This window comes from Sinohyriopsis cumingii, chromosome 11, assembly GCF_028554795.1.
Source record: "Sinohyriopsis cumingii isolate HCF-2022 chromosome 11, ASM2855479v2, whole genome shotgun sequence".
In the NCBI taxonomy this organism is placed as follows: Eukaryota; Metazoa; Mollusca; class Bivalvia; order Unionida; family Unionidae; genus Sinohyriopsis; species Sinohyriopsis cumingii.
This window is the reverse complement of record NC_142971.1, coordinates 66042142-66063669: the sequence shown is the minus strand read 5'-3', so window position 1 is coordinate 66063669 and position 21528 is coordinate 66042142. Positions and strand designations below refer to the sequence as shown.

At 35.7% G+C, this 21528-nt stretch overlaps 1 protein-coding gene across 2 annotated transcripts in view; it reads left to right on the top strand.

Moving 5' to 3' along the window:
* The window catches only part of LOC149788603 (protein lin-37 homolog), a 36525-nt gene extending 16548 nt beyond the window's left edge, over nt 1-19977 (top strand). For both annotated transcript variants that reach the window (XM_089974663.1, XM_089974661.1), the window contains 5 exons: nt 1671-1783; nt 6837-7021; nt 18267-18383; nt 19042-19115; nt 19823-19977. In XM_089974663.1, the coding sequence (XP_089830789.1) occupies nt 1671-1783; nt 6837-7021; nt 18267-18383; nt 19042-19115; nt 19823-19916 (583 nt within the window). In that variant the 3' untranslated portion in view covers nt 19917-19977. The remainder of the gene's footprint in view (nt 1-1670; nt 1784-6836; nt 7022-18266; nt 18384-19041; nt 19116-19822) is intronic.
* Nucleotides 19978-21528: the final 1551 nt, after the last annotated feature.

The following is a 21528-nucleotide window of genomic DNA, read 5'->3' as shown; positions in this document are numbered from 1 at the left end:
TTCTCTCTGTCTGTCTGTCTGTCCATCATTATTTCCTTAACTATCTCCTAAACTACATTTTGTGAAAATTCACCAGATTTGTAGAAAGGTGTATGGTACGCTAATAAAATATCACAAGCTTATGATCAGTAATATACAGGTGATCGTTTTTCTTTAACATAATTTCATATTTTTGCCTACCTGTTCCCCTCACCCAACTGCTCCTAGTACCTTAAATTATACGACTTAACCTTTCGTTTTATAAGCTATGGATCTAACTGTATCCATAATTGTTAGCAGTCCAACCATCCCGTTGTATATAGCAGTTGACCGCTTTGATGTTGATTGTGTATCTTGTACAGACACTGCAGTAAACACAGATTTCCATGTACAGATTCCATTATACACCCAGGGATGATGGCACTTCATCCAGTCAGCTGGGTATGATGTGTGCATGCATGAAAACTTTGCCTCCAACCCACCACTGTCTGCTGTCTAGTTGGACTCAATTTTGAGGTAGCAGACTGTAATTTCTGTTATTAATGTGGTAGGTATTTCTGGAGAACCACAATGTACTGGAATGTTTCCTTTCCACACCAAAAGCCTTAAATAATAAACTTGACAACCAATTCAAATTTTATAGAAACATGATGTTCTCATACAATCTTGAAAAAGTGTTCTGTACTGTTGGCTGCCTAGTCTTATGTTGTGAATATAAAATCATTAGTACAAATTCATTATACCCTATATAATTGCAATGCCAGTAGCTGGTAAAGGAAAGTAACATTTCCATTGGTCAGAATGTTACCACATGATCAAAATGAATTGCGTTTATTTCTGTATGAACTGTAAGAACTACTTTTCTAAGAATACCCACTTCTATAAACAGAGTCACGTGTACAGCATAAGTGCCAGTGAAGGCAGACACGAAGTAAGCTTTAAAGGAAAAGAACATTCTAACAATTTTAAATAAAAATAATTGCCTAAATTTTGTTTTCATTGGTTGAAGGACTGGTATTATGATGACCTTATTACGATAAAGCAGGACAGTCCCAAGTGCTATTAATAGCTGTGTAACAGAAAACCCCAAACATGTATTACTACGCTCAGTTAAGATTCTGTTTTTAAATGATGCAAACAAAATAACATAATGAATAATTGAAATTTCAATTATAAGAGTTTTACATTGTTTTTTCTGAGTTTATCTTGGTATAAAATGTCAGTTGCCGACTCACACAGCTTACTTAACGCCCTTCAGGCGTTATTTGCTGTGTGAGTTTGCAAATGACAGTTTATGCCACGATAAACTCAGAAAAAATGTTAAACTCTTAATCAAACAACTTTTCAAAATAATCGATCGGTTGCCATGAGCTACTTCTGTACATCAATCAATACCTTAATATTCACTGGTATCAGTCAAGTGTGTAACCTTTATTACAACTAATAGTTTGTTAACTTCCTGCTTTATTGTTAAACAAAGATGTGGTCCAGTATCAATGATCACAACACAAGTTTTTGAAAGAACAGGTAATTTAAGCCAGTGGATTATCTTCTCTGTAAATGAGCTGTTCAGCCAGTCTTTCTTAATTGTCCTGAATTGTGATGATCATCATAATCCTACCCCGCTACAAATTTGTGTTAAAATCTTTTGCCTGTATTGGATGATGGTACAACATGTCTGTTTTTTCCAGTGAGCCCCTACCAGTAGTTTCACCCTCAAAGAGATCGCAAGTAAACAAAGGGAACAGGAAGAGAAAAAGAAAGGATGAAGGGGAGGATGCTGAAACTGGTGGACATTTTCATCGTGAGTTCATGCCTATTTCACATTTTTATGTTTAGAATGTTATATGTAGGTTGGTAGTAATATCATATTATATTGACTTTACCGAAATAATTTTTAAAAGGCCTCAGCATTTTTATAGCTTAGTAACAAAGCTTTCACATTAGCTATTCACATATATGCATATTCTTATTAGCAAAATCACAGTGCTGTATAAGGAGCTAGTATGTGTATGAGTAATGGAGAAGAACCATAAGCAATGGATATGGTGCATATCAGAATATTTTCAGTGTCAGCCAATTTCTTTAGCTCAGTATTTTGGCCATATATTTGTTACAGTTTACTAATGGGAAATAGATTGTTTGTTCAAGTAGAAAGTTATGTTGGTATGTAATATGAATAAGGGATAATAGTTTGCCAAGTTTTGTTTTCTTGCTAAATTGCAATAAGTTCATGCATGTACAAGTTTTGTGATATTCAGTATTTGTAAAAAAGAGAATTATTTTAATTCAGTAGATTGGATGGTATTCATTGGTAATTTTGAGCTTCTCTTCTCATCAGGAGAAAGGAAATAGGCTAGTAAATACTACCTATTTACATTAATGAATTTCTGACACTTCCAGAATCCATCTGTGAAGAAGGAACCTGTGTGTTCCTGCATCCAGCAATTGTTTTAGAATCAAAAGTTTCATTGGCAAATTCAGCAAAACAAAGAAATGTGATCACATGTCAATTTGTAGGGCCAGGTGACTGTCTGGACAGCAGTCAGAGGCTCAGCAAGATTCAGTTCTGTTCTGAGTGAGGCAATATCACACAGGTAGAAATTGGAAAAAATAGACTGGATGTGCCAGACAACTTACTTCACTGTGTCTTTAATTGAGATATTGCATTCAAAAGCCAGGCTTGTAGAATTTGATCATATTTCATAAGCTGAAATATTCTTTGATTTTGTCAGAGTTCAGAGTATGCAGATTTAAAAACACCCTTTAATCAATTGGCCAGTGGTTTTAGGGTTATGTCTTGCTTTCTTGCCTTGTGGTAGGAAAAGCCTCTGGTGTCCAGCCTGAAAGTTCTCCATGCATTTCAGATAGTGTCTAAGAGTACATACTTGGTCCTGCAACTTCACCTCTCTTGAGGCGTTGATAAGGGAGTGGGGTTGTATTGTTTTGGTTGCTGGTTATTGACAGGCTGCATCATTACAATAACTAAACAAAACTGTGGGTGATTAAGATTTACAAACAGAACCTGCAGCTTGCTTACCCCAGGAAACAGAAGTGAATGCTATCAGGAAGTATGTATTTTTTTATAGCTGCTTCAGCAGGGTGTTAGACAGGCTCAAACTTACACAAATTAAGTCACATCAAGACCCAAGAGAGGCTCCACTTTGGAAATAAGGTAACCAAATACAGTCTGGATAAGTCAATATTGGTCAGCAAGTTGGAAAGGTCCTTGTTGTAACCAATGTTGTCTCTTCTATGTCTGAAGGTTTCCAAAAATCATGGAGTGATATTTCTTGATTATTTTAGGTGATAGCTTTTATTCTTCAAAGAGAAAGGTTTGGTTTGGGTTTTATGGGGTTAAACACCATTTGTCAGTACATGAGAGGCTATACATGGCAGCCAGTATATTTGGTGGAGGAAGTCCCATAAAAGAGCCATCAACCCACAGGAAGCTATTGGCAAACTTTCTCGCATACTGATGCTGGTCAAACTGAGACTTGAACTTACATGGACAGGAGTGACAGCTGTTTGAGTAGTGTCATGTTCACCATGATTTTCCTGGTATTGATTTTTTTTTTCTTTTTTATAATTGCCCAAGACTGAATAACAAGATGAAATTATTTTCTTATATTTGATCTATTTGTGAACTGGTAATTAGCAATGACTCAAACAAGTATATGTTCTTTTCTGTGTCTGTCTCAGAAATGACTTGCTAGTGATCATTCTGACCCTCAGATGCCAAGGAAACAAATAATAACATTTCTGATTAGAAGGAAATAGAAAGTTATAGGAAATTTTAAGGAACAATGGTAAAGTGAATTTCAGTGGGTTGAAAATGTTGTAAATGATGAAAAGATGATGATATGTGAGTGTGTAAAGACACTGGAAAATCTAAGCTGTTTGTCACTGGGAGTAGTTCTGTTTTTTTAATTTGTAATATTAAATAATCCTTTTTCTGTTTAATATAAAAAATATACAAGCAGTCATATATAATTAGAATGAAACACTGTTCGAAAAACCAGTAATGGCCATGTCAGTAGCACTGTCTGCATGTGTTTCTTACAAAATACTTTTTGTTATTCATTATGATACAAAAAATGTTAAACATCAGTTTGCTCTACAAATAATAAACAGTCCCAGCTGTGAGATCATAACTGTCAAAAAAGTAATTGCTTATGAGATTTAAATTCTGATTCTTAAGATCTTCATTTTGACTCTTGAGATTATGGGGTGATGACCCAAATGATGCTTCATTTGAGAAATGTATTGAGGGGTTGTGACCAACTATTTCTCACTTGACCTCTGAATGTTTGCCATGATAACACCTGGCGCCTGTCTCCCTTTCTCTGGGATGGTTCTTGACATGGGTATTGAACAGGTAGCTAAAGGGGTAGGTAACTCCTGGGACTGCATATATTCTTACCTCATCAATTTTTACCCTAAAGGTGATGCAAAACCGGAAAGGAAGGGAGCAAAGGGTTGTTGCATGATGAGGCTTAAATGAAGGAGACCACAGGAGAGTGTCCCTTCTAATGAGGTCAGAATTGCAGGAGGTAGTTAGAGCATTTGCTATTGTTTGGCTAACTACTCTTGTGATGATATTGCTGATCCAACTGACAGCATCCAAAGAATGATCATTTCTGGCCTAGTCTGCTAAACAATGTATAGACAGGGAAGCCAATCTATAACGGAAGAAATGGAAACCATGTTCTTTTGCAACATGGACATGACATTGAACTCTTGTATACTTTATAATATAATGGGGGAGACATATTCACAGACTTGAAGTCTTTGTCAAGGCTAGACACTTAAGTATAGGATATATTTGTATCCAGCATGGCTACTATTACTGAGATTGTGGATCTTTTCTTAAAGGCACCTGAAAAGTTTCCACTCATAAAAGATTGTGGTAAGATTCTGAATGTTCTTCTTTGTCATCCTCATCAACAGAAGCTATTTTCTCTGCAAGAGGAGGACATTTCACTGGACATTTTGTAAATCTCTTCATTAGCCCTCTACAGCAGCTTTTAAACTATATTCCTGTCAAATCCATTGTTGGATCAGAATTTTCAGTCCAAGCCAAGTCTGAAACTGAAGTATTATCCTTCTCCAGTATGCAAGTTCTTAGGTTGTGCCATAAGGAAATAATGTCACAGTACCATCCTCCAGTATGCAAGTTCTTGGTTAGGTTGTGCCATAATGTAATGATGTCACTGTACCATCAGTGTTTATTGCCAGAGATCTCTTGGTTGGAGAAGCAAACAGTCAGCCTTGAAGCATCCTGGACGGAATGAGTTATCATTGTATGTTGTTCTGGAGTCTTGGATGCCAGCTTGATTAATGCCTGGACCATATCTCAAATGTTCAAATATCTAGATGGCTGAATGGGTCTGTTGATTGCCAGGATGGTGTACAGTGTATTATGAAATAGCTGTGGGCAGGTCAAGCTGGCAAGGTTGGAAAATACTTTCATTAACAGGCAAGGAGATGTACTTTCACCCAGTGGGTTTTCTATTAACAATTGACAAATAATAGGACAAATAATGATCACTAGATTCACTCATCAGCATTCTCATGACAGAGTTTTCTGTATGATTCTGATCATTCTTGATTTAATGTCAGCTAGATTGCTACCGGTAGAGGCATTGTCAAAGTCATAGGGGTCAGTTTGGCAGTTTTAGTTGTTGGATGGGAAGGCATCTCTCCATCTCCAGTAAAGCTGGTCAGTGACCCTGAGTTTGGAGGAATAATATATATTCATCAAACATTTTCAACCTGGCCCTTTTCTCTTAACCCTTATGCGGTTTCTTTATGATGCTGAACCAGATGTCCTCAGTCCACAGGGTAGTCTCTATATGTCATAAATGAACACTTGGTATATCCTACACATGACTTGTAGTTGTCCTCCATGACCCTTTAATGAATATGTCTTGCACTTAATAGATTTTTTGTTGTTGACTACTGTAAAGATAAACAATGGCAAGTATAAATATTAAAAATCTCAAATATTAATTATACAATGTTCAGTTAGGCAAAACTCATATTCCTGAGCTGTCCTAAGAACAAATGTATAGTCTGCAAACAATGCATTGGTGAAGGGTGGAGCTACCAATCATATCACTAGGTTAATGATGAACTGTTAACAAAATATGAAGTAAAGACTATTGAGTATTAAATACTGGTATATAATGTTCACTTAGTCAATCTCTCATTCCCAAGATGCCTTATGATTAAAGAAATAGTCTGCAAACAGTGCAGCAGTAAATAATATTGCTACTGATCAAATCTTATGGACAGTCAGAAATTATAAAACTAAATTCACCCAAAAAAAACGTGTAGTATACACTAAAGGTAGCTATGATTAGACTTGCTATACCACCAGAAAATACTAATGGGTGATTCAGTGTGTATAAATTCCAATGGATGTTTGTGGAGACCTGTTGACTGTCATTGGGACAAATTGAAACTGGCTACATCTGGGAGATATATCAGAACCTTGCAGGTTAAGGAGAGTTCATCTATAAGAATTGCTTCCTTTCATATATCTGAGATATAGGCAGAAAGATTTTTTTTATTATACATCTTTAGGAGACCTAGATTCCAAATGTATTAGGAAGTCATTCCAAATATCAATATGGTCAGGTCATGTATTTGATGGTGAAAATGGATTTTGTCAGGAAGATAATGCAGCTTAACCAAAAATTTCATAGAAAACTAATAGATGACTGGGTAATACCCTACACGTCCATGCGATGCATCAATGTAAATAATTTTTGTCATGATAATCAATGTCTTATTTCATTGCATATAGTATTGTCAGCCAAATGTTATTGATAATGGTAACTTTCTATGTTTAGATTCCTATGTGATGAAGCTTTTTGATCGGAGTGTAGACATGGCACAGTTTGATGAAAACACCCCACTCTATCCAATTTGTCGTGCCTGGATGAAGAACCAGCCCAATAGTCGTAACCTAGCCCCTGGCAGCCAGAAATCCCCAAGCCCTGACCCCGATGTTATGGCATCTACCAGTGAAGAAGAGGTAATGGTGTTTTTGTTGTAAGCAACAACAAACAAAAAACACATAGTTTCCTGGGTACTTTGGATGGATGTATGTGTGCTTTATATTTTGATGTAATGTTGTGAGAGTTGACGGAATTCTCTGAAACTATATTAATGTTTAGCACTGGGGCATCATGCTGCAGACATGTAGCATGATGTCCCACCCAGACACATTATCCTGACACCAGGCCGACCAGTCCTAACACTAACCTCTTAATGCTGAACGCCTAGTAAGGCAGCTGTTAGTACCATTTTTGTAAGTCTTTGGTATGACTCTGCCAGGGTTTGAACCCATGACTTTGGACGTTCTAACCACTAAGCCACTAGAGAGGCATATGAATTCCATTGCATTTTTCTTGCATCTCCTGATTTTAAAAAAATGACCCGATATGAGAGAGATTTCAGCCTTCGTGTTATTTTGTATCTTACTACGCCTCTTTAGCTGAAGCTTTTGTCAAAGAGAGAAAACAGTAATAAATATTAAATGCAAGTATTAAAAAGCATACCATACTACTTCAGTTTCAAAGTTTAAATATTCACAATATTTACATCCATATAGACTCCTATTGGGTTAAATCCAAAAAAATGGCCATTTAACATGGTATCTAATTTTCTTTGCAAGGATCTCTCCATTCCGAACAAATAAGGTTATTTCTTTTATCGGTAAGTTCATGTACTCTTTTTGTATTTAGTCAGTTTTTGTTTTTGACCTCGGCTTCTGCTATTTTTAACTTTAAAATGCTCTGACAGTTGTCATAAAGCTCAACTGATGTCACTGGTTTCCGGTACACAAGTTTGCACCTGGCATTCCTTTTGTTACATGATAATGACCATATCCATAATACCCTATGGGTAGCCTCATTTCCCTATGGGTAGCCTCACTAATTTGACCATTCTGCCGAATCTTGATATCAGATAGGTGTTAGCCTTGATGACCTGCCCACAGCTATAGCACATTTAGTTAGCATATAAATAACACTATAATACCATGCGGTTTTTTGCACAATGGCTATGGTAACTAAAACTGGGAAGAATTATTTACAGTGGTATTAATTGATAATGGAATGTAGTGTTGTACTTGTACCTGAGTAAAATCACAATCATAAGGGAATTAAACAATGTAAATTACAAGTGTTCTGAAACATATCTCTCTCTTATAGCATGACATATTTTATTTGATCACAAGGTGAAAGAAGAAAAATGTCTAATGTGCATATATGTAATCAAATTTAAACATTGTATATTTCTAGTGCATGTTTCTTTAGTGCAATGTAAGTTTATTTAATACTGATGGTCATGTAAATATTTTAAAATCCTTCTCAGTGGGGGTGTCATATAATTTTTCATGCACGATCTCTTCCTTAAAATGTCATATTTTTTCATACTTTTCGAGATTTTTTTTGTTACATGTGAAAAATTGCACGACATGGTCCAAAAATAAGTAAAATTGGAGTATACAGACATGATTTTTCTCTCTTTTAAAGCAGGATTCCACTTTTCTCTTGACTTGAATCAGATTTTTCTTGATGTAGTCCATTTTTTATATATCTCTGATCCAGTTTTTAATAATGGTCTTTCCGGTCCCATTCCACAATGACCCTCGTAAATTATTCATTCCATATATTAGTTAGCACATGACTCTCGTAAATATTCTGATTGGTCAAAGGTTTAAATTCATCCAATGAATCTTCGTGTAATCGAAACTGATGGCAATGGAAAGAAGAAGCATACTTGCAAAACATGGCACCCTAAGTTGTTGAGAGAGAGCATGACATGAAAAGTTTAGGTAAAGGTTTAAAAAATCTATGGAAAGGGGAATGGCTGGAGTGAAAAGTTGACAGAAATTTAGTTGGTCAGTTTATAAGAAAACTGAACACTAGAGGACTGGCATTTTGTGACCTCAGCAAGAAAGATCTGAATTACAGTAATTGTGGTTGGAAGAGTTTGGAACACCACCTACAAAAGAAGCTGCACACGAAAAAATAAAGCTCAGAAGGCACCTAGAAAAAGTGCAGTTAATTACTTTAAGAAGAAAGATTTCTTGCATGAGAGAACAGATGTAGCCCTCTGTCAGAATATTAGCACTGCATGTCACCAATACAAGCACTAACTTGAAAGGAAAAAGGCTGTCATTGAGAAGGAAAAGAAATGATTGCACCTTGAGCCAAAAAAGTCAGTGAGCACAAAAAGGAATTTATATAGAAATGTTTGCCAAAGCCACAAAAGGAGCTCGCCTGGCATATCAACAGGTTGTGTCCATTGGGGAAAAAGACAAGTTAATGTATGGGATTATTTGTATATAGTTGATGTACTTGGGTGTTTACTTTACAGATTTGTTATGAAAAGAGAGATGTATAATAATACTTTTGCTGCAAAAATTGACAAGTGACTGTAAAATGTGTTTTTGTTGTGTTTTTGGTTGGGGATGCCTGAATTAGGGGGCACTGCCCCCCCCCAAAGACCCCATTTTGGGAGGACCTCCAAACCTTCTTTAAAAATAAAATCAGCTTTTTTTATGGAAGACCAAAGTCTTCTGTGAGTATAGAACAAAGCACAGATTTTCTGGTATAAAAGTATCAGCTTATGAGCCTATAATCAGTTTTTTATTTACTTTCCACCCCAACTGTTGCTGGCTGGTGCCAGTGTCATTCATTTTCACAGTAAAAAATTTCAATCTCTTTCTGGAAAATGAATTGGTGATGAAAATATTTTTGTGGGTGGAACAGTAAATTTTGTTTTTTCGACCCCCTTACGTTTTGACTACCCTAGCTATTCAAATGGAATAAGGTGGGAATTTCATGAAAGGAGATCTGGTCATTACTCAGAAAGTGTTTTATGGAGATAGTTTGTAATGTAGTTTTATTACTCCAGGTTAGTGTTTAATGGTCTACAGAACTATTCAGCCAATTATAGACCTCAGTGGGTTCAAAAAGTACATTGCAGTGTCAATTTTCAATATGGAGATGGCAAGGTCAGTCAGACATTTCATAAAAGGGACAAATTTATGGTCAGTTTAGATGTAATTTGTACATACTTTCATGTCCATACACACACATCCTCAAGTAATTTCTCTAAGTTCAGATTCAAGGAACTATATGCCAATTTCATGCTTTCCCAGTCAGTCTCAGCATCAGCTTATGGCATTTACCAAAATCATCAGCTTCATCGTGAGTCTTCTAGATGATGTTTCTTTATGTATAAAATGCACATCATAATTTTTTGTTCAAAATAGTGTACTAGTGTGATTCATTTATGAAGGTGAAATATTGAAATGTCTTATGTCACTTGTTTAAATAACACAAGAAAGAGTGAAAACAACAAGCTTTTAAAAATACAATAATTTATTTCCCTGGAAAAGTTCTGTAAAAATTAAACATATGAACTTATGGTTTTATAGAATCAAATCCAAAAATAATCAGAGAATAAAATTTTTGTATTCCTAATAACAAAATGTTTTACTGATTTCACGAATCCATGATGGAAGACGATGACGTATGCTACAATCTGTAATGTTGAAGTCTACAGTTCCTTGTAGAAATTAAGAATTATCACTCCAGTTTCTGATGGCTGAATAAACTTTTATTTTTAAAAAACTGTCCTTGTTCTACAATATTACATGAGCACACGTATTTTTCAGAAAAATAATAGAATTAATCCATTTGAATCCAAGTAATTCTAACTAACCCCAAACAGCACAACATACAGCTAACAGTTTAACAGCCCAAATTCTGCTGATTAATTCTCCAAAACATGGGTTACATGGGCTTTCTAAAACGTAAACAAGGGTCACGTGATCATCTTCAAGAAGTTTATAGAAGCAAATTCATGTTACAGATCATGTTTACCCTGTGTGACCCTGACAAAAACCAATAATTTTTACTCTAAGAAATAAAAAAAAATAAAAAATTGTTTATATCTTAAAGACAAGGCCCAATCATGACCTTGGAAACAACCAATCATTTTAAGATAAAATAGAACTTGTTTACGAATGTTGCTTCAAATTCTGAAACAAGGTCAGGATTTAGATCAATACCTGGTGATTATAAACTAACAGTCAAGGTCAAAGAATTTTCTATAAAAAAAAGTATCATGTCTAGTGAATAAATTGACATTACAATATCATGTAATGAAAAATGATTTTATTTTTTAAACTGACAAACAGTTAAATTGAAATAAATATATATTAAATCAGATATACATGTAATTAAATCAAATATACGTAACAAATGCAGCTTTTATTCGCAGAAAGATGAGACATCTATGAAGTGGCAAAGCCCATCAGAACATCTCATTGGCAGAGTTTAGTTTTGTGAAGCACAGCTGCAAGGTAGAGCTTATTTTCTTTGTACTGGTTAGAGCATCTGCCTTGGATGCAGGAGGTCTTGGGTTCGATTCCTGGCCAAGTCATACCAAAGACTTATAAAAATGGTACTAACAGCTGCATCACTTGGCGCTCAGCGTTAAGAGGTTAGTGTTAGGACTGGTCGACCTGGTGTCAGGATAATGTGACTGGGTGGGACATCATGCTACATGCCTGCGGCATGATCCCCCAGTACTATACATATCTAGTATCTCTGTGCTTGTGATTATATGTTGTGATGATATTTGACAATGCTTAGTCTGCTAACTATATTTTGTTTGTACGTGTATTAGAATTTGAGCGGCAACCATTAGCAGCATTTGAACCTGTCTCTATGGATTTCGTACATACAATCCTGATGAAGAGTGCACCAAAGTCATGTGAAGTTGATCCAATTCCAACATCACTGCTGCTTGAGTGCTTAGATTCAGTATTGCCTTTCACAGACTGATGTTATTAATACCTCTCTCTCATCAGGGGAATTCCATCATTTTTCAAAACTGCCATTGTAAAGCCTTTGCTGAAGAAACCAGCACTTGACCATAACGATTTAAAGAACTACCGCCCAGTTTCTAATCTCCCATTCCTTTCAAAAGTCTTAGAAATGGTTGTTCTATCCCAGCTTGTATCTCATCTAAATTCAAACAGTCTTTTTTAGCAATGTACAATCTGCATATCGCCCTTGCCACAGTACTGAAAGTACTCTTCTAAAAGTAGTTAATGACATTCTCTCTGCTTTGGATAGTGGAAAGATTACAGTCCTCACCCTCCTTGATTTGTCTGCAGCATTTGACACAATAGGCCACGATATATTCACCATCTCCAGCATGTATTTGACATTCATGATACAGCCTTACTGTGGTTCAAGTCCTACTTGGTCAACAGGACACAAATTGTGTCTGCAAATGGAATACACTCCAGCCCAGCTGATCTATGTTGTGGTGTTCCACAGGGGTCTGTTCTTGGACCTGTTGTCTTTATTCCATATACTCAGCCACTCAAGTGCCATAGATCACCATCCAGTGTCTTACCAATTGTATGCTATTGACACCCAAATATACAAATCTAGCCACCCAACTGAAGTTGATACTACCATCCAAGGTGTAGAGAGGTGCATTTCTGATGTGACATGGATGACATGTAACAAGCTGCAGAAGAATGATGATAAAACTGAGGCCATTCTGATTACAACACAAAGGCTTTCTCATTCACATCCTTTACCTCAAACAATAAATATCAGCAACACCAACATTAAATTCACACAATCAGTATGAAACCTAGGTATTACTCAGGACAGTACTCTCCCATTGCACCAACATGTCATGAACATATGCAAGGCTGCATATCTTGAGCTGAGGTGCATCAGCTCAATTTGCAAATATCTTTCAGTTGAAGCCACTAAAACATATGTGTATTCATTAGTACTTTAAAGACTGGACTATTGTAACTCAATTCTGTCTGGTTCATCTCAATATATACTCCAAAAAGTTCAAAACACAGCTGCTTGGATCATACTTAGAGTACCACGATCAGAGCACACCTCCCCACTGCTCTGTACCCTACACTGGCTAACCATTTGATCCAGAATCAAACACAAAATTTGTTCTCTGTGCTACGTTTCACTGACGGACTCTAGTCCAATATACCTATCCAACCTCACCCATGTGTACTTACCAGCAAGATACTTATGCTCCTCTTCTGACAATTGTATACTCATTATTCTCATTATGAAAACAAAGTCATATGGACAGCGTTCTTTTGCATACCAGGGCCCAGCAACGTGGAATGAATTGCTCACTGAACTTAGACACAAAGACACAGTGATCACATTCAAGAGTGCTCTCAAAACTCACTTATTTTGACTGCAAGAACAAACTTAAAGACCTAATAATGTTTCCTACTGTAAATTTCTCAGCATGTTTTTTCCTATGTTTTCTAATTTCATGGTGTTTGTAATCATATCATTATATATGTTTTTTATCTTATAGGTGTTGTCTAATGTTGTAAAGCACTTAGAGCTTCTACAGATTAGGTGCTATACAAAGTCCTCATTTATATTATTATTATTATTATTATTATTAAATGTTGCAAGAAAAGATATTTTCTTTTATTCACATTTGAATTTCCAGTCAATTTCTATTATAACTTATTCTCATTTGAACAGTGTTGCGCTTTATGGGTCATGTGCACTGACACCATACTCCACCCACTTACTTGGGATCTCTAAATACACTTTCTGAGTCTTAAAAACCCAATAAAAACCAAACCCCCACCCCCACCTTTTGGTTCTAATGCCTAAAATAATGAAGGGTCATGAGTGTGAACAATCAGCTCAGTCTAGCATTAGACCTTTCCAGGTAAATCCACCCTCGAAGACCCAACGTGCTCAAGCAGCCAAGGTCAAAGGCGTATTATCCCTGTCAGGACAGGTTCCTCTTTCATGCCAGACTCTTGTAAGGAGAGCCTTACAGAGAATACATTTAACCCTTTACTATGCTTCAATCTGGAGGTTTAACTGTCTGATTTGCACATTATTTATCCATTAATTCATCTGGCATCGAGTTTACTTATTGTGCAGTAATAATTTTCATTATAGTTTTTTCAATTTATGATTGAGAAAAGAGAGATTTTCTAATTATTTGTCTAAATATAGACGCAACAGATGGTATATTTTCAGTGAAGTGTTAAGATTGAACTGTTGAAGTCAGTCAAGTTTTGGTTGTATATTATGTGCTTATATTTTCTTGAATATTCTCATGGTCTTAACTCATTCAGCCCCAGACCCGTTATCAGTATCACTGCTGCTATGCCCCAGCAGCGCTAAGCTGTGTCTAGCTGCGTGTGCCCCAGAGTTTTTACCTGTTTGAAAAATTTTGTAAACATCGTGCACATGCATTCACTCTTACCTTAATTTCTCTGCTTATATCCAATTAAAATCCAAGAAAGTTTCACCATTTATTGCAAATGAATTTGTCTACACAGTGATGTATTTTTTTTCCCTATTTGTCCAAGTCTTTCACGACTTATTTATACAGAATTTACAAAATTATGTGCAACGTTTATCTGCAAGAACTCGATCATCATCACTGTCAGCATCCTCATCTTGGGACGATTCAATCTCAGAAACTTCTATGTCCGAATCGAACTCTCACAAAATATCCAACTGCCGAACATGTCTTTCCTCAGCTTGCTCAGTATTTTCAAGATCAAACCCGAGAAACTCCTCATTTTTGCTCTCATCAAAAATCACTCTTACGTCTGCCATCATTTACGATTTTTCATGACCAGAACACGTGTAGTTAAACCGCTTTCAAAACAGGAGCCCTTAGCTTCTGAACAATTCAAATTTCCGCAAATGAAAGTAAAATCATTTCTGATTGGTTTAATAGTTGTTAGTTCTTGGAATAAACCCATTTCTAACCAATCAGAGACGTTGAATCTAACACACATTCATCACGCTTGGAGACGGGATCGGCCATTGAATGCAGTAAAAAAATCACGACTACAGGCGGGATCGGCCATTGAATGCAGAAACCGGATCACGCCTACAGGCGGGATCGGGGCTTAAAGGGTGAAATATTTCAAATATAAAAAGTATTTTAGTCAAACATTTAATTTGTTGAAATTTATTCCTAATAGCTTAGTTACTATGGGGGTCCCGAGTGGCAGAGTGGCCTAAAGCGCTCTCTGTTACGGATCACTGCCATCTCACCTGTCTGCGTGGGTTTGAGTCCAGGATTCGGCCAATATGGGTATGTGAGAAAGCTTGCCAGTAGCTTCTCGTGGGTCGGTGGTTCTTTCCGGGGTTTTCCCGGGTTCTTCCTCCACCATTAATACTGGCCGCCATGCATAGCCTATCATGTGTTGAGAAATAGCATTAAACCCCACAACAACAACAACAACAAGTTACTATGGTAACAATTTAAAAAATGCAGTGATAATATTAAGATATCAAAGCTGAATTTATACCAGATTTGATGTGAAGATCTTTGCCAATACATTCTTCACCAAATTTAATACTGGAGTCATATCCACAACATTGTAATTGCATTAAGCTTTGATTAAACTCAATTTTTGGGTGTCAGTTTGTTCTGTTTCAACCAAGGTAGGATTGGGCAACATGTTTGGCCTATAAATACCCTTTCTGTATATGACACTTGGATTTTATGCAGAAATTATTGAAACTAAAGTTCCAACATGTTTATCAATTCACAATCCATAATTAAATCTAATTTATTTGTAAAATTTTAATTTAAATTAAGAAGTCAATTTGTGGGTGATTATGAAGAGTCGTCCATCACACACACACCTTAGCCAAGAGATGACCCTAAGATCGTTTCAGTGCAGTAAATCATACCTATCAAACAATAGTCTAATTCTTTTTGTTTTTTTGTTTTCTCAACATACTGTATTGAGTTCCATTTTTTATGTCGTGAAATTAAATGAATGGTTGCTTGAAGAAAGATGGTTATGCTTTATTGCATTAGAGGTATGCATTGACTATCCTTCTTTATATAACAGTGTAAACATTCAGTGTCATGTGGTCAAATCATACTCATAAAAACTTCCAGCAGTTGAAGGGTATACAGTTTCATAAAACAGAGAGAATTGCAGATAAGGAGACAAAAATTCATGAACAGATGGAAGGAAAATATATTTATGCAAGCAGATGTCGATGAACTAGATAAGACTATCTGCATAAGATAAACATGGAAATAACATAAATTTGCCAATTGTTATTCTAGAGATAATCAGCACTTAGGATGTATGGAAAGTATCAATAGCAAAACTAAAATTTTCAGAAGATCTAGTTGAGGGTTCTCAAACACATGGCCCATGGAGTTCTTTCCTGTGGCCCACAATGACACCCAGAATTTAAAATAATAATGCAGATAGAAGGGTTTCAGTGATTCTGCTGTGAAGCTAATCAAATTTGAGACCCCTGATTGACAGTAGTAATGGAGAGTTAAATATCTATCATTTTACCTGTTCGACTTGCAAGATCTTGCAGACAGAAAAGGGGGAAGATGAACCATATGTACGTCAATGTTGTCTCAACTTATACAACTATTAATTACAGCACAGCCTTATGAAAGGAAATTTTTAGTTGTGAAAGAAATTTTTAAATTTCACAGATCATTATACAGATTTTGTGATTCCTCACCCCACCCTTTGGAAAGTTAGGTGGTTACATATATTGGTAATTTTGTTACTGTTGTGGTAGAATGACTTTAACTGCTGGGAGTTGAACTTAATGACATGACAGTTCCTAATGTACTTAATCATTGTTGGACACTACTTCATTTTACTATTAAATGAGATTTTTGTGACCTAATTGTCCTGCTCCATAGATTATTTCAAGGTTTTGTCATTAAGTCCCATTAATTAGACTACAGTGATGATGTGTGATGGGTGGATTCATTATGTAAAGCCTTACTCCTGTCAACCATATAGGGCACATACAACTAACTTTATTGCCACAGAATTTCATGTTAACGTTTTGCATGTTTTTATTTTCAAATGGTAAGACCTGAAAAATACGTATCTCTTGCACAATCTATCCAAGAGTAAACTTTAAAAATGATAAAAAAGGATATGCTGCATGGCTTTTGTTTTAGAAAACTTACATTATTGGTGCCCTCTATCAAAATGTAGGTCTGTTGAGAGTGCCCTGTTTGCATCTGGAGGGCACCTGTGCAGCAACAATGATCAAAGAAAAGTACTATTAGTTAAGGCCTAATATTGCATACAGTTTATCCACATATATTCGTCTTTAAAAAAAATTATGTTGGAAATCCTGTTAACTTTAATCTATTTGCAGCCAATCAGCAAATCTTCATTCTCATAAATATGGTATTTAATATTCCACCACAGACTGGTTCTGTAGCTCATAAATATGGTATTTAATATTCCACCGCACATAGACTGCTTCTTTAGCTCATAAATATGGTATTTAATATTCCACCACACATAGACTGGTTCTGTAGCTCATAAATATGGTATTTAATATTCCACCGCACATAGACTGGTTCTGTAGCTCATAAATATGGTATTTAATATTCCACCACATATAGACTGGTTCTGTAGCTCATAGATATAGTATTTAATATTCCACCACATAGACTGGTTCTGTAGCTCATAAATATGTTATTTAATATTCCACCGCACACAGACTGGTTCTGTAGCTCATAAATATGGTATTTAATATTCCACCGCACATAGATTGGTTCTGTAGCTCATAAAAAATTAGTTGCGACCTAAAGCAGTTCACACTGACCTACCTTTAATATTCTGGTGAACAATTTAATTTTGAATCATTCACCATCATAGCAGGAAAGAAGTGCTATTCTTGTGTATTGTAACTAATCTTATTCAGTTTGTATTAATTGTCAAACCTTTCAGTCTTATTCTAGTGTGACTCAGTTTATTATACACTCTTGTAAGTTATCATTATGTAATCAAGTAACCATAATTTGCCCACTATAAAGATTCACCCCTTTAACATCTTAGTGAACCTGGGCAGTGACATCAAATGAAAATAGTTTTAGGTTCAGCCAAATATGCATACAATTTACCCACGTGTAGTTTTGTTTAAAAAATATTATACTGGAAATTCTGATAACTTTAAACTATTTATTTTATAAGTTATCTTATTCAGTTTATATTAATTATGAAGCATTTTGGTCTCATTATAGTGTGACTATTTTTTTTGGTAATAAAATAGTAATTTATGTAGTCACTGAGCCATATCTGCCAGGATTTTGAATTTGAGTTTCTTGTATGAATTTCAGTGGTAGAGAATTATGTCACTTAGAATTATTTATTAAAAGATCAGTTGTTATCAGACCTTTTTCTAATTTTTCAGGGAGAGTACCCCAATATATATCAACTTCCTCCCCCAATCAAACAGGAGTATGGAACGTGGGACCTCAGAACTCCGGAGCCACTTCCCCAGACTGATCCACCACTTGACATCCATGGTGTAAGCTTGATGCCTGTACCTCTCACTAAAAGTCTTCCTTTATTAATGCATTTTTATCTGCACGCTTTCATGGAAATGTGAGGATGCAGCGATGTATATGTCTAACATCTTTTAAGTCATCTTGCACATGAAACATGGATCAGTTAATCTGTAGTTGTAGATTGTACCTACACTTATGGAATTTTGATCCTTTTTCCTTGGGATGTGGTGGGCGTTGGTGCAAGGGTAAGGGGTCTACTGTCCCTCTGGGACTTAATACTAAGGGCACAAATGTCAGACATTCGGAGTGAAGATGGTAATATCTGTTTTGCAACATTCTGGTTTGAAATATCATATTAGAATTAATTAAATTCAAAATGACATTTAAAACAAAGCTGTTACTTATAAAATTGGAGTGGAATTACTCTGTCACAGTTGATGCTTTGTTTTATTTAATAGCATAAAAACATCATTTCATGGTGTTTTATAGCACAGCCAATGAGAAACCAATAGTGCTTGGAGATATTATGATAAAAAGAATGTGACAAAATTTATGAAAACTTTAAATGCCATACTGCTCCTTGGTAAGTGTACTATTCAGCTTCTTGTGCAAGTTTCATATCCAGTTAATATTTGTGTAAGTCTTCGATCTCTATTCATAGTATGTTTGTATCACCAGGACCCTGAGAAGGCACCAGCTCCAGAACAGCTGCTGTTGAATCATCTGGACAGGTGGAAAGCTATCAGACAAAGGTAAACTTGCTGAAATAAGTACATCATAAGTTAGGTCAGCATGATCAGCTTTTCACATATTCAGTAAATTCAGTCTAATTGCAGTGTTGAGGAGCAGGTGGGATGCCAATTCATACTGCATAAATATTTTCTATTTTATGTTGCATTTTTCTAAATTTTTTTTTTTTTACGTCACAAATATGGCAGTCTGAATAAATTACCAGAAAGTTGCATCTTAAGAGAATTGTGTGGTTTACAATTAATTTAATGTATTCCATAGCTGGAGGTCTATTTTATGTATGTAGTGAATGCTGCAAGTAATTCAGGTTATCAAAAAAAGGATGCACGTATTCCTTACAATACATCCATTAGTAAATTGTGTAAAAATATGTAGGTTGTGTAAAGTCTGCCCCAGAATAACTAACTAACCTATTTTTTCTCAGTGGCACTTTAAAGATGTGTATTTTCCATTAACTGTTGGATTTAATTTTGATCTTGTTGGTTTCTATGACTGATTCTTCAACTTAACCTTCTGGTTAATGATTATGTCCCTTGATCTCTACCTGTATGATGGACATGCCTGCTGATATTCCTTTTTATATAAAGCTGCTATTCCATGTTTCCTATAAAGATTCATGCTGATGCACATCACTGTCATTGAATACAAATAGCTCAAAATTGTAGCAACTTTGTGACACAATGTCCAACTGACTATTGTTCTCTTGCAGGTGGTATCACGCAGCAAGAATGAATGAAATGAGATATACAGCTAGTTTGAACACCCTGAAGGAAATGTTTGAGAGACAGTTAAAGGAAGGATAGTGTTTCAAGTTAATGCAATACATATGGCCTAATAAAGAAATAAACTATTTTCATTTCTCAATATGCTGCATTTAAATTAAGCTTCTTTCAAGATTCCCTATGCGTACAACATTGATATTTGTATGCCCCTCCCCACCGCTCAAAGAAAAATCATTTTAGATACAGGTCCCGAGCTGGTGACCATACAAAATAATCATAGGCCCTGACTCAATCTCCACAAACCCGGACTATATTTAAACACCTCTTTTGGGTAGTAACACTTTATCAACACCAATCAACTGAGCAAACACATTCATGTGCTTATTATTGTCTTTCAGTCAGTCTGTTTCATGGCTGAAATCATCCCGAAAAGCATGGGTCAGTTAATAGTATTTTAACAAGGTAGCAAATAAAAGTAAAGAAAACCAGTTGGAACATTCAGTTCAGCATGTAGAATATGTTACAGTTGGCGTTCCTATTTTTACAGAGAGGAATGATGATATGTTGTTTGCAGTATGTGCAAATAATTAAATGCCCCCCCCCCCCCCACCATCCACTTTGTTTTTTAACACTACTTTGACAACTGAAACAATCATGCTTTCCGTTTTATTAATGGGGTAAAATTCAACTTGAAAGTAACATTTTGTTGTTCACAAACTTTTCAATAATCGTTAATACCGATTGTTTATACATACTCATTCAGAGCAGTGGTATGTAATAACTTGTATTCACCTACATGCATCTAGCATCTCTTTGATTTACAGATATTGGGTTGTTCCAGTTTATGAAAAAAAATTCCCGTGCAAATTAGCACGATGGTTTCTCCCACTGCAGTTTGTTTGCCTTATTATTCTTTAAAATGAGAATTCATTTGTGAAAGCTGTTACAGGCATATGCAATCACTTTTCAGGTTAAAACAGGTATATTGACAACAACCACTCACCTTCTAGAAATTAACACAAGATAACCAACTCAGATGGTTTGAAATGTCTCCACCCCACTAATTCCAAGCCAATTATTTCATCCCCTCAGCATGTTTTGACACTGAAACTGATAACATATATCAAATTAAAGGAGACAAATCCAGACTTTTGTTCTTTATATATGATTTATTTACTTTATTGATTACTCAGTACCCACTTTTATGTGAAGCTTCTCTGTTGCTTTTTATCCTTGTTTACTTGGATTGAATTTGAAGGATACATTTTCAGTGTGTCATGAGGAAAAATGAGTTACATTAAATTCTGATGCATCACACAAAAGTGGCTATTGAATGAAATGTAAAGTTTTATCTAAATTCATGGGGAGAAAATTTAGAATGCCTCCTTTTCCACTGATATATGCAACACAGAATTTAATAGGGAGCAGATTTAAGTTTGCTTGAGTTATAGTGGAGTAGGAGTAGGTGTTGTCAATAATTTCCTTTTTACTGACAGAAACAAGTGCATGTGACCACATAAGTTTTGCATCTGCAGTAGCACTGATGGATTTGGTTGTTAGCCATCTCCACTCCCACACATCTGCAGTAGCACTGATGGATTTGGTTGTTAAACATCACGCCCACACATCTGCAGTAGCACTGATGGATTTTGTTAGTCATCTCCACTTGTTCTGGATAAGATTTTCCTTGCAG